The 15,427-nt window shown below is 32.3% G+C and overlaps 1 protein-coding gene across 1 annotated transcript in view; it reads left to right on the top strand.

Moving 5' to 3' along the window:
- Nucleotides 1-7,209: 7,209 nt before the first annotated feature.
- LOC106135694 (dopamine D2-like receptor) overlaps nucleotides 7,210-15,427 on the top strand; it is an 81,598-nt gene continuing 73,380 nt past the window's right edge. Inside the window, exon 1 of the mRNA XM_013336059.1 lies at nucleotides 7,210-7,758. Within this exon, the coding sequence (XP_013191513.1) occupies nucleotides 7,210-7,758 (549 nt within the window). The remainder of the gene's footprint in view (nucleotides 7,759-15,427) is intronic.

The raw sequence follows: 15,427 nt of genomic DNA, 5'->3' as shown, positions 1-15,427 counted from the left end.
CAAACACTCAACAAATACCATCGAGCAACCACCATATTCACCAGATATGGCTCCAGCCGACTTTTTTCTTTTTCCTAAACTCAAATTACCACTTCGTGGCACCCGTTTTCAATCGGTAGAAGACATAAAAGAGAATTCGCGGCGAGAACTGACCTCAATTCCGGAAACAGCGTTTAAAAAATGTTTTGATGATTGGATTATTCGTTGGCGTAAGTGTATCGTTTCTAAAGGAGCATATTTTGAAGGTGATAAAATAAATTTGGATGAATAACAAACAGTTTGTGTATTATTGATCTTTTCCCGCTACTTTCTTGACAGAGTAGTACATATCTGCAGCATCAAACAAATGCGAAAGCAAGTCTGTTAGTGTGTTTGTTACCTCTTCACGAGTTATTTACTGAACCTAATTTCTTGAAATTTTAAAGAGTCTGAAGAATGGTACAAGGTACCTCTCGTCCCGGTCAAAACTATAGCTCCCGTAAGATTTGTGGAAATCCTGTATTCTTTTGAAAATTTGCGCGGACTACGCCGCGGGTAATAGCTAGTTGGTAATAGAACAAAATTATTATTTTTTGAATAAAAATGTCAAATGGCACGGCTAGTGAGTCAATCTGTTGAAAAGTTATATAATTTATCATTCCAAAGTAAATTATTTTCGTTTTTCATTGAAATATTTTCAATCATCTTTGCCTAGTGAATAATAAATCAAAATTATAAAGGTAGATTCACAACTTATGAAATGGATGATATTTTATCAATCAATCAATTATGTTGTCTTTGAAAAGAGAATGAATAAAATTGTAAATTAATGAATGAATAATGCCTTTTGAATATAGTTCAAATTTTGCATTCAATTTGTAATACTTATGGGGAGGGAAAAGTCGTGAGGAAATGTGCACATTCAGGCAACTGGATGTGTCCCAAACGATTACCCAATATAGGTTAGGTTCCCCTGCAAAAGTTGCGGTAGTCAAGTGTGAGTCAGTTCATGTAAAGCCCAGGGTCATGGCTAAATCAGTCAATAATTCAAATGGTCAGAACATGCGCATTCTGGACACCTCTGTAGAGAGGTGAGGATGTAACCGGGACTAATGCCGGCAGGAAGAAGAACATATAAATTACACAAAATATTACGAAATAAAGGCGCGTGCTTACAACGTGACAAAACATAACAATGATATTTGAAATTCGCACATGGAACGGCGGAACATATTCGAAATTTAAAATTCCCAGCACGGCGGCGGTGGCGTGAAAGGCTTTAATTTCAAGCGTCACACGTGAGCACCTGTCATCGCACGGGCATAGACATTGCGCCGTTCGGCGAAAAATGAAGAATTTGCTGACTGATATGTCTGTTGGATATGTGTATGTCCTTTATATCGGTTTGAGTTAAAACGTGTGTTCTAAATTCAATTTCATAAATACTTATAATTACGAATTTTATTTGTAATTGCGCCTAGGACATGTGAACAATGTTTTATCAGATATGGTCTAAATTTTCTTGTTTTACTTATTATGGGGTCGGCACAGTCAGTTAAACTTTCTTCCAATTTGTTCTGTCCCTTGCTCTCTCAAGACGCTCATTTCTTATTTATTTATGTTTTTCCTTTAAGCTATTCATTCAACTTTCTTTGGTCTTCCCCTTCAAAAACCCTCTTTGATCAGTATCTCAGACTTTCTTAGGTACTTAAATAGCTTTCCTGAAAAATTCATTGTTCATTTCATGAAGTTTAAACATATTCTAAACAAAACTTATACCAATTCTCACAACTGCATACATACTCAAGGAATAATTGTTGTTCTTGTAGTAGGTACGGTATAAGTTAACCCATTATCAAGTGACTTGTAAGACCGGCAAACTTCGCAGGGCTAGTTGTAGCCTGATGTTGCAAGTCACTCGCCCTACTTCCTTCTACTTGGCGGACACTGATTAAACTAGTTACGTTGTTTGTTCATAAGTGATCAACATGTTGGAAAATATTTTTTTTCTCTTTTGTATTGTAGTGGCTATCATTATTCATAATAATTAAACAATGACAATAGGAATAGAACTTTATTATTTTGAATGTACATAATGTTTATTATTCGATGACAAAAAGATTAAAAGAACATACCTATTTATATTAATACGCGAACTCTGATTAAACTATAGTTACGTTGTTTGTTCATACGAGTATGATCAACATGTTGGAAATATTTTTGTTTAGTAGCGGCTAGTATTTTTTACCGACTTAAACGGAATCGAAAAATAAACTAGGTTTCTGATTAGACGTTACACACACCTAACTAATATATTAACATGTTTTTGAATAACACTAAAATAATAATTAGTAGTAAAAATCTGACCCATTTTTGTGTTTTCTGTTCGTCCAAATCTAAGGTCCAAATAAAATATGACTTTTCTCTCTTCAGGCGCCTATCAAAGAAAACAACACAATAGAAATTCATTCACAAAAACCATTGAGAAAATCAGGTCAAGGCTCGTATACAAATATTAATTTTTTGATAAATTTCGGTTTTATAAGAACACAATACAATAAATGTGATTAATCTTGTTCGTCCTGGCATAAGTCCTGGTTAATTTTATAATCATTAATTCTCTGTAGAGGAGCCCGGGGTGCGCCGATCGGATAAGTCTGAAACGTTCTTCAAGATGTCCCGAACGCTGAAGAATCTGACCTATATTAGATCATAGTAAAAGTTGCAACACTAGATAAATCTACCTATTATCTCAGTTAGTAAAGAGATGGATTTGTTCTATTCTAATGTGCCAGGAGCCACACGGCACATATGAGATTAATCAATTACTTATATTTTGGCTTATTTACTCGTAACAGATTGCTTTTAAGAGGAGCAATAGAATGATGGTCATTCATCTTAGAACTTTTAATCTACTAAATCCATAGGTTGTCTAAAGGTTAAATACCAATTAGACTAAAACCAATTAATATATTGAACACACGTAGGTATACCTAAGTTTCAAATCCCAAGAGAACAATGTGGTTCAAATGGATGATGTTTACTTAAGAGTCAACAAGGTTCATAGTAAATTTTTGTCAAAAGTATTAATTCTTTGTTGCACAGATCTTTGATTTTACAATTTAATTTGCCCTATTTTCCAGGGTAAGATATCATTACCTATCGAAATTTACGCATCCAACTAAATATCCAATAATATTCGTAATAATAAAGCACAAAAAAAAAACTAAATTGGAATCGCTCGATCCGTTTGTGATGCCCCAGACAGATAGACAGACACGTCAAACTTGTAACACCCCTCTTTTTCGGTTGAAGAAGATCATTTTTACTAAACGCACAAGTCATATGTTCTAGGTAATTAATTGATAGTTACGTCCCAAGGTTTTCATCTTATAACACTATAGGGGATGACTGGCGGGTGTCACTCAAATACGTAAAATAGCTACGAATCTCTGCGTTGTTCTAGTAGGATTATAATAGTGTTTTTTTTTTTTTATTCTTTTAGTTGGCCATCAGTTGTTAATTTTGAATCTTATTGCACAACATCTTACAGATAAACACCGCGTGATCTTGACGTAGTGAAATTTCAAGTAAAGTATTTTGTTTTCATATATTTATTTAAAAGAAGAATTAAATATCTATTTTAATTTATTTGTTTTTCCTTCTATCTGAATGCCCGAGTCATCCGATTTTTCATTCTTACATTCTTTTATTTAAGTAGATAAAAGCAGGTTTTAGTCATCATTCGGTAAATAAATAATAAACATGGGAAGCCCGGTCATACCCCACGAGAATTTCATAAAAAATGTGCTCTGGAAGGGTTTCACGAAAGAAGATCCGAAATTCCTTAAACGAAATGCCTTCATTATTACATTTTTAAGGATTTTTTTATTTAGGATTTTGAATATCTGGGTTCTGAGAGTACACAATTGCGATACTTTAACCCAGTCATCGTCATCAATTAGATCGATGATTATTTTGTGTATATGCTAATAGGTGCCAAAATACGAAGCATCGTTTTTATATTAAATTATTCTGTGTTTCCGCCTATAAGTGTCATCAAACTAAGTTAGGGTTTATTGTTCGTTGTTATGACTAGCAAACGCACGCGACATCGCTCGCTTGAAATTTGTCAAATATTTGTTATTCTGATACGTTAAGTAAATTATGTTTGAAAGTGTTACAAAGACGATCACTTTTTAATATTCTTTCATATCATTTGAAATAAATATTTAAAATGATGTAAGCTTTATCTTAAATTAATCCAAATTATTCACGATCATTATATTTAAAACCAATGACAAATGATAGAAATAAGATCCGCACGTGATATAGTATTTCAATTCAATTATTTTTGAAATGGGATAACTTTAGGCAACAAAATTTCACCCATATCTGGGGATCAATCAGGAATTATTGGAAGGTGAAAATAAACACTCTATTTTTGGACAACCGTTGTTTGGGGAGTATCGGGAAAGTCAAATTTAACTTTGTCACCTTTTAATATATTGATTTAAATAATAACCCAATAAAATAACTTTTTACCTTTTGTACCTTTTAGGCTTAATAAAGTTCGTATCCATTATTGAAATAATATGTTAGAAAACTGATATTTTAGTTTAGACTTGTGAACTTAAAATATTTTTACGAGACCCTTTATTGTTCTATTATTTTTTAAACATCTATTTACCTATATGGAAGGAAGTAAATAAAATCAAAATGGTGACATTGTAAGAGCAATCCAAGTATGCAAATAATAGGCATTCGTCCTTAATGATAAGATTCGCCTCATTGTACTGAAAACAGTTAGATTTTAAATTTGATTTAGAATTAGATATTTTATGATAGGTGTCTCAAATTCCAGTTGCATCAAGACAGTTATGAATGTAGATGAAGCGTAAGAAGTATGCAATGCAGAAGGGTTCATGGCAGTTGGTAAGATATCGTCTCTGCCTACCTCTCTGTGAAAGAGGCGTAATTTCATGCATACTATACTATAGAAACTATAATACTGATTATGTCAAACACTCTATTCGCATCACGTACATACAAATTATCTGTCACATAATTATAACAAAATTAATGATATTGTTCGAGACAGACGTTCCAACGTGACGTTAAAACGTGGCCTTGTATAATATAATATCATGTTCAAAATTCATCAAAGGAATGCCTTTCACTTATTATTGATTAAGTCTAGCTAGGTAGTCGCCACAGACTTATAACTCATAAATTTATTTTAACCTTGATCATAGATGTCGTAAAAGGCGACTAAGGTATAGGCTTACGCTACGGCACACGGTGTTGGTTTATGTGTTGAGATTAAATCTGCCTGCACACGAGTTCACGCCAACAGCCTGTGTGCGCCAAACCTAAGAGCGAAGAGACAGGGCATCCATCAACACAGATGCAGAGCTGTCTGACCGGCTGAGCGGGGGATCTGGCCATAATCTCACTTTAATAGGCATTCTAATAATGTTGGGAACTATATAATTAAACTTTTAGCAGTTGCTCAGCGAAGCTCATTAGCATCGTAAAACATTTTTACTTAGGTTATAGTTTGTTTTAGCCATAGTCAATTTTAACCGACAAGTTTGTATGAAAATATTGGATGAAGGAAAAATTTATTTGGGTCATGTAAAGTGGAAAGTTAAAATCTTATCATACTTTACCAGAAAAGAGGATATTTAGGTACATACCTAAATATCAAAACATGATCAAAACAGTTAATGGATGTTAAGGGCAATTTCAGTCAAGCACATGGAGATGCAATTGACAATACAAAAATAAAAGATTTTTTTTCTTACTGCTTACTTACTGCTGTTTGGCATACTAATGCCATTCGGCATCTACCAGTCTGCCAGCTGACCAAACAGAAAACCTTTAAGTTAGTGATGCAGTATAGTGCGGTAAAATGTGTTTTTTTTATGTAGATGTAGTCAAAAACATGTTTAATTTCACAATTAGCTGCGTAAATATTGCCTTAATGTGTATCTGTTGCGAACGGCAAAAGTTTCTGAAGCAAAAACAAAACATAAATCAGAGCATTTCTTACTAAAAGTCTGTCCTTATCTCCCCAATAGAGGATGCTGTTAGGAACTGTAATGATGTTTTGATAGCGCCTGTTCAGATACGGTCATAATTAAAATGTCGTTACAAAATGCTGACGAGTAGGAAGAAAAAAATTAAGTTTCTACATTTGTGGAAAACGGTACGAAGTTAAATACTAACATAAAAAGTCTTTACACGATTTTTTTTTAACATATTTATTTCAATTCTAATCTTTTTTCTATTGGTGCCGGGAACCACGCGGTACAGATCAGCAGCTGGCAATAATACAGGCAAATTTTTGAAATAAACCTAGACTTCTTAATACAGACCTTTGTGGCACTTATTTTTTTGTGATAATAATATTCGCGCTTAAAAAGATTTATCAACTAAGATTCTAATCAAACTGACAGCTTTAATAAAAATCTAAAATTGGTTCGGATCAATGTTGCTTTTTTATCAAGAGGCTTATAAAGACAAAATTAAGTAATTAATTCATCGCCTCGTTAATTGAAATTGAAAGTTCGTCGAAGATTTATTACTTTAAGATGGCGCTAGAGTGCTGTCTGATTTATCCTCTATCAATCATTTTAAATTGACTCGAAATATCAGAGAAAAAAGTCTTTTTTTTATAAATATCGTCTGTCGAGATTTGAGTGATATTATCAGTAGATTTGATTGATGAATCCTTAAGGATGTGGCTTGATAATTAGATGTGATATCGGAGATTTATGTTCTTCGAATGTAATAGACAAAATTAGCCAAAAACGGAAAATCATGAATGATTTCTTCTGGATGAATGGAAATAAAATATAAGTGCAATATACATACAATTTGTGGCATAGTCCTATCTTCATATTTTTAGGATATAACACAAACAAAGGTTTTTTTAAGAGTCAATTAAATTTAGAAATGTTTATCAAATGACTATTGCGTACTATCAATAAGCTATGTTTTAATAAGTTTTTGAAGTTAGATTAAAAATCTACAGAAGTTTAAAAGGCCAAGCTAAAAATTTAATAACAATATTTTTTTCTTTGTTTCAGATATGAATAAACTAAATGTCAAGAAAGAAACAAAATCATGAGACCAAGATAACAATTATGGAGTTATCTTCCAAAGAGAGGCGAAACGAAAATGAAACAAACATCACATAGCGATAAAAGTAACAATAGTAGACTTATGGCGAACTCAACACAAGTGCCATACTACTACAAAACTACTTATCATAGTTCTCCCACATACCTTTACCCATCTAAAAGACCACCTGATGACGTAGAGATTAAAAACCACACAATAATAGTTAAAACCAGGCAAGCTTACCAAAAAGTAGACTATAGAAATGGCACGAATAATACAAGTGGAAATTTTATGATGCTAGTTGAAGATTTTAGTGATTATTTCTATGGCAATACTAGCCATGATATATTTAGTGAGCATAACGGTACCTTAGATGTATTAAATGATGTGTACGAGTATACAAATTGTTCTATAAATGGGACTTTTAATATATCTTGCTTCAATAGGGCAGAGTTGATGCCCGAGTATAATTTTTGGGCATTACTGTTGTTGATATTTCCATTTTTTACTTTGTTTGGGAATGTGTTAGTGATAATGAGTGTCGTGAGAGAAAGAACACTGCAGACTGTGACGAATTACTTTATTGTGAGTTTGGCTGTAGCAGATCTGTTGGTGGCAGTGGTCGTGATGCCGTTTGGAGTTTACTATTTGGTAAGTACTTTTAGGACAATAATTAACTAGACTTAACTTTTTTACATTTGACCAAAATTGCTATTTATGTTCGGTGTCCTTTTCCTTTCATTAAGCTATGTCCTTTTATTATTGTTTGTCATGGTAAAGTTAAAGTTATATATGCAGCAATAGTTGATTTAACTTGTTATCTGTAAATAACGGATATATTAGTTTTAATATGAGTATTATCTACTTTTAATAATAAAGATCGATTTGCAGAGATATCTCGAAACCACATTCAGACTATTACTAACTAATTTCCAGTAGTTCGAGTGGCAAGTTTATATCCTCCGGTATTTCACAGAAAGTTTTCAGTTCAGCCTAAACTAGACTTAACTTCGTTTCACGTACTAACTCAAACAAAGGCTGAAATGTACTTGGGAACTCACCTCTGTAACACTGTTTGTTATTAAATCGACAACCAACTTCTGCTGGATCAGTTGCACTTATTAGACAATTGTCTGTTATTCTGAATGGAGGATTACTTATGTCGTTATAGTTATGTAAACAGTAGTAACAGTAGTTTTTTAACATGCGTTGTTTGTAAATTTGAAATTGAGATTACATAAGCAAGTTTCATGAAAATATACAAATTGATTTTATTCGACGGATCCAGGGGTACACCATACGATATAATGCTGATACATTTTTGTGTAAAAAAGCTTCCAAGAAAAGTATTCTTGTAATTTGATATGTAGGTTATTTGGTTTACTTTAATAGTTTATAAAATTTAAATACTTGTAGGTTCCAAACTGTAGGAATAAAATCCCAAAAAGCAGCATTGTATTTTTTTTAAAATGACAGCATTGGTCATGTCTTTTTTAATATTTACAATACTCTAATCATGAAATGCAGTAATACATTTTCAATCTACCGCCTGCCTTACAATCACATGAAATACGCACAAAGAACCACCCATAAAGTAAAACTTTCCAAATTGTTTGAGTAAGAAACTTCTGATCATATAAGTAAGAGCAATTTAATATTCAGAAATGTTTATGAATTTATGAGGCGTTAGATGAAAATTATTGTGTTGTGAAACGTTTATTATACGTCAAAGTTGTAGCGTGTGGTCGTGCGTCAGGTGTAATTCTTTGAAATATTTTTAAACTATAATATTATTTATCCCAAATAAAACAAATACGAGTATTAGGTCTAAAACCAAACACAAATAACTAACAGACATCAAAATGGTAGTTGCTATTATAACATTAACAATAAAAGCGGCATAGAATACAGTTTCTGTTGTAACTCCTCACGCATGATCAATTTAATGCCCAGACCACCGCTATCTGATACAAGAAAACGTCGTAAAACTTTTAGGAGGCACGAATTCCGGCTTGCCGTAAAAATATTTCTAATAAAATTATATTTACCGAAGTGATACAGTGGACGGCGGGCAGATTTTTCACATTCCTTTTCATTGTGTGTGAAAATGAAACAATTTGCAGTAATGTCAGCTCATTCATTTTTAAAAAAATGCCATCTTTTTGTGTTAAAATCATAGGCCTGTACCAAATTATGAATGTATGATCACCAGAATAATATGTATGTGTCGTATATAGTCGTATTTAATATTTTATCAGCTTAAACAGTTTAGGTCAAATATTAAAATACCAGCTCAAAATGCCATGGAGGTAACAAAGAAGGTCTGGTAATAATATTACATGCAAAAAAATTTTTTTTACTTAATTAATTTTTCCGAAAAACAACTTGAATGCAAAGAGCGTATAAGTCGCCTATTACACTACTCGTATTAGGGCCACGTCACATCTAGCGGAATTGCAAAAAAAAATTACGCTCTTTCTCTTACTCGTAAATTTTATGTATCATTTTTTGTTATCTATTGAACCCAACCCAATTGGTTTAGCTTACAAAACATAAATGTCAGTTGGAGGAACGTCAGGATGAATAAACGATAAGCCTTTTATCTTTTTACTTTTGTCAGTAAAAAGAAAGGCTGGAGTTGCGGTCGAACAACACTTAGGGGTATAATTTAAAGGGAGTTGGCTCGGGGCACTAATCGCCGTTTAAACGGAACGGCCGATTTCCCGTTTAAAGAACCTTAATGATTACACAATAGCTGAAACTTTCCGAATTCAGTTTAATTTGGCAATGTTGTGTGCGTAAAATGTTCACACGTCAGTCGTCAGGTTATCATACGTCTTATACTATATAAATACTTACAATATATAAACACATACTTTTAATCACGACTTTATCTCTTACACCTAACAATCTTGAAAATACTGGAAAGCCACGTTCAGCTGTAATGATTAAATTGAAATTGAAATACTGATTGCTAGTTCATCGCTTCAAATATATCCGAAATTGTAAGGCCTATTTAGCTGATAAATATATTTTTTTAATAATAACTTACAATAAAAATACTATACCTAACTAATAATACTATAACTTTGTTATCAACTTTATTATGAAAAGTTCAGGTGTTAAACTGTCGCAGTAAATTTAAACTATTAAAATATGTTTTTATAACCCCTGCATTTGAATTAAAATATGACTGTAAAAGCTGCTGAACTTTTATTATGCAAACTGCATTTGAAAATAAGGCCGCATTCTCGTACACAATCCAATTGTGATATTTTTTCAAATAGTGTTTTAGGTTTTATAGAATATTTTATACCTATCCTGATTCCTTATGGAATAACTTAAATATTAAAACAATTCTTTGAAGCAAATTGCCAAAAAAAGTAATATAACTCTAGAATAAGACAACTCTATTCTTTCTTTAAGCTGGCTAAAAAACATAATCTAGAAGCTTCCTAGGTAATCTGGTAGCGAGTAAAAAATAAACTTAAAGTGTTCTAGATGCATCTTCATGCGCAAATTGTAGTATTCAATCAAAGGAAAGGCTCATAAAATCGAAATTATTCTGTTAAGCGATCTGAACTCTGTCTACTCCGTAAGGAAAATACGTGATTGATATACTTACACGAACACCTTGAAATATAAAAGCCACTAACAAATCCCAATTTGACAAATCGTTTCACCACGGGACTTCCCCTTTATTACTCGAGGCTACATAAGTGAACTAGAGACCAAAATCATTGAATACCTACAAATACTCAATTACGCAGAGAACACGAATAATACGAATAATACGATTTTAAATTGTAAAAGATAAAATTGCTGGGGTAATAAATTTACGTACCTTCTTATATTCGCTTTGACAAAACTATAATTTTATTTATTAAAATCTCACATTTATTTGAAGGAAGCTTATTAGAACTGTTATAAAAATTAAATACTATAACACAAAATAAAAAACAATATACATATAACTAGCTAACTAGCTAGCTGTGCGCGCAACTAATAATATATTTTTACAAACTTTCACTGTGATAACAGATTTATTATATACCTACGACAGATATAGGTAAATATTATTTACCCATATGCCCTCATCATTTAAAGGCGTTAACGATGTTATTTTCCCAGCACAACGACGTAATTTGCTGGCGCTGAAGCGGATTCCGCGGCTGACCTCTGACACGCGAAACAGACATGCTATTTGACCACAAAACCCAATACATGTGTGGGAAATACAAATAAACCAATTGCAGACAAAAATTAACCTTATGTCATTAACTAAAAAGTTCAGATGAGATTGGTGAATCACATTGCGTAATTGAAATTACATGAAGTGCATTCGGTTTCAGGACGTGGTTATTTTCTGGTAAAGTTCAATTTATAGTTGTCGCTATGAAAAGTATACTTGAGTAAGTTGTAGAATGCATGCCTTCGATTTAATAATGTTTAATGTATTACCTACCTTAATATGTTTGTTAATTCTTTAATTAGTATGTTAGACTATTTAACATAGGAAATTTAAGGGCAGATTATCGAAAATTCTTAACTATCCTTTGTAGCCAATTCTATAATAAGTAACTCAGTAGTAAATTATTAGTTTATGGCAGGTAGAGGAGCCGTTTCAGTTAGATAACACGATTAATTACATATCAAATATTATAACAGATTATGAAACATTAAATTAGTATTTACTTATTCATTAAGCTACTGAAACAACTAATAACTTTATCTGTAAAACCCAATCGTAACTTTCATCGTTGAGTATACAATTCCAACAGATTTAAGATGATACCGAAGACAAAAATAAGTGTAGACTGAAATATTAAAGGCGGCCACGAAACACAGCAGCTCAGGGCGTAACAAGAGACACGCAAAAGTGAGAAAGGGAATTTAGCACAGAACACAGACATAAGATTACTGAGAAATCACCGTAAACCATCCTATAGAAGCACTCTCTAAATAACAAGAGCCTCTCAGACACTTTATCCGTCCCCTGGAGAATAATTGCATTATTTCCTGTTAATAGCGTATTAATGGAATGGTTGCCAAGTCTATTGGATCTGAATATTGTTTCCACTACCTATTATTACCTGAGAATTCATGAATATATTTTTTTTTATTGCGAAAATCATACGTTCAAATTGATTCTTATCAGTTACTAGATTTTTAACCACGGCTTTGTTACTTTAAGAATTTGCCAATATACTAATAAGAATGCCAAATATATTTTCATTTTACGATTTTTGACTATACTATAAACTATCCTACCATCACCTGAATCTTTATCGATCTTTCGGTTATCGTCGCTGAATCATAGAAGGAGCGATCTGTTGGCGTTTGCTCTCTAACAGCGCACCCTTACTTGACTCCTACGAAATCTCTTCAAAGTCCCTTTAGTTCTGCATTACTCACACCTTATTATAGGGTTTCTATATAAGGCTTATGTACTTGGGATTCTTCTTTTAAGCGATGAGCCAGGTTGTTACAGGCCAAACAGCTGAATTGTGAGCTCTGTCTACCCCGCAAAGGATATAGACGTGATTGTAATTATGTATGTTATTATAGAGTTTATTATACTGTAAAATGATTAATAGATATTAATTTTTGTATAACCTTTTGCTTTAATCTATTTCGCGGTTCTTATACATTATTATAATTAAAATAACAAACTGTTGAGTTTATTTCAGTTCCTCTTGCATAATTCATTAATGAAAATATAGAAACGAGCTCGAAAATGTCAACAACCAACAACATCGGAATGGAAATTGTCAAGTATAAATTGGTTGATTGTCAAAAGATAATGATATTACATTGTTTCAAGATTACCGCATCACTTTCAGCGGCACCACTTACGCATTTCATTTAAAACTCTAATTATTCTTTATCATTCGTGCTTGAAAATTTAATTACATCTCGTAAAGACTGCTCCGTAAATGCCTTCCTGGATTTATGCTCAAAGTTCCCGCTTACGGAAGTGAAAAGTTTTCAACTATGGCTTAATTGGTCTATTGTGAGATTCATATAATGACGTGCTATCGATAATTTAAAATTTATTTTCTTTATCTACATTACTATCGTAAAAAGTAAGTGTTTGTCTGTTTATGTGTAGGTATGGAGAACATCATTTCATTAAGGTAGAATAGCGTTAGTTGCAAATAATTGTAACTCTCAGCTCTATCTACCATGTAAGACGTGATGTGTAAGTGTGTTTAACACTGTCAATTAATTTTCCACTAACCATTTTCAATGGAAAAGTTTCATTCCCTTTTCATAAAACGGAATAGTATTTTAAGAGCAATAAAGTGAGCTACAAAGTGTAGATTGATTTCCTACTTTATAGTTTGTATAAAATCTTTCCTGAGAATATGGTATGCCACATTTCTTTCCAACCAGCTTCCTTCACTCAACCCGACTTTTGCCCGGGAAGCTAAGAACTAAATGGAATATAAAAAGAGGCGACAGCGGCCACATTAATCTAACATTAACAAAAATAAGAGTGAGATAAGACGAGTAGTTAAGCAATTGAAAATTACAATGACTTGTGAAAAAGCTACTGCGTATAATAAACTTAAAAAGAAACACCTATTAATGCACTTAATTTCACAGTGAATAAAATAAGGTGTTTTGAAAAGGCCTTATTGCATTATTCAAAGTTTTAATCTATTGGGAATTGCGCCACAGATAAATAAAGTATGTTATTTTCAAAAAGCTTTCTTCTTTTGGTAACACATTCCTGAAATTTAATAATTTATTTTGAATTTAATTTTTTATAGTTCATAGATTTTTTTAACTCTATTTGATGCTCACTTCTTGACAATACCCTATGAAATATGGACCCCTACATATCCCGAAGGTTTCATATGAAATCCATTTCTCCCGTCGATTCCCGTAATCGCTATGCGGTCCTTCGCACCCGGAATCTCCTTAAAATTCCTCTCTTTTCCAGCTAGATATTCTTATCTTAAAAGTAATGTTATGGTTACTTATGCCGATAATATCCAGCATTTTGAAATAATAGTCGATAAAATAGAATTTTAATACTTGAGCAAATAAGTTTTAAAAAGATAACGCCTTCTCCAGGTCCATTAAGCGATTTAACGTAATGTGTGTGCATTAAAATCCCAAAAAATCAATATATTCTATGATAAAACTTTGATTTAAGTAAGTTAATGGTAAAAAATAAAGACTTTAAAGTTGACCTACATAAAATTTTATCTTATTAATGTCTAAGTCATGTTTTGTATTCATTATATTAGAAGGATATAAGATTATAGACGATGATCATTGTAGTCACCCACAGAAGGTAGATAGGAATCGAAAACATAAAAAGCTAACAATTTAATGTTTGATGTAACATCAAACTTATATCTTTCAGTCTTTAAATAACTGCAAGAAGAAATACATTCAAACTACAATGCAAACTCATTTCATCAATTGCGGATTAAAAAATAAATAACAACAGAGCTAATGATAAATAGATGCGGTTAGATCGAATAGATCAATTGAACGATACGATACGCCGCAAGACTATAAATAGAAGCGATCATTTCCATTTGTAGCAGGAACTCGGAATACGTCTTTGGCGTATGGTCCAGAGAAACGATATTGAGAATCGATATCAGATATTATTTTTTCGACTTTTTTTATAGTAGTTTTGATGTTGTATAGCGTTAATTTAAAATTTTTTTTTAGAAATGTCATCATTTTGTTATTTAGCTACCTATCTATATGTAACCATCGAGTGAAACGCAAAATAAAGTCTTGATGTGTGTCTGAAAACACAATCACAGCGTATTGCATTATTATCCGTTGGCTAAGAACTCGGGTACTTTTGAAGCTATTTAATTACATGCAGTAAGAAGTTTTAGCAAACTGTTTTAGGATGCCTCATTGAATGTTTAATGATAATTTTAAAAGAATATTTTTCTCTGGGTACTAAAGCAATATCATGTTTACAGTTTTTTTACAAAAATCCTAGGAAAGTCAATTTTAAAATATTCAAAGCCAGGCCTAAAATTTTAATTCAAATTATAAAACATTTTATTCTCGAAGAGAACGTTGACGCCAATTATATTCAAGACATCATACTAAGTAAAATCTAAACTCATACTGCGCGTTGTAATTTCCGTGCCTTTGTACATGTGCGGTTTTAAAAAAAAATATCTGCTGCAACTGAATGTTGTCCCAGTTATAAAGGAAAGTCGCTAATCACTTGCATTTTACAACTGTTTGGTTTGTATCCCATCAGAAGTCGTGAACGATCCAATAAGCGTTAAACTCCAGTCGTATTTAGTGAGGGTATTACGAGAGTTATAAA

This window comes from Amyelois transitella, chromosome 15 (genome assembly GCF_032362555.1).
Source record: "Amyelois transitella isolate CPQ chromosome 15, ilAmyTran1.1, whole genome shotgun sequence".
Classification (NCBI taxonomy): Eukaryota; Metazoa; Arthropoda; class Insecta; order Lepidoptera; family Pyralidae; genus Amyelois; species Amyelois transitella.
Note: the sequence above shows the minus strand (reverse complement) of the source record. Positions and strands in the feature narration are given on the sequence as shown.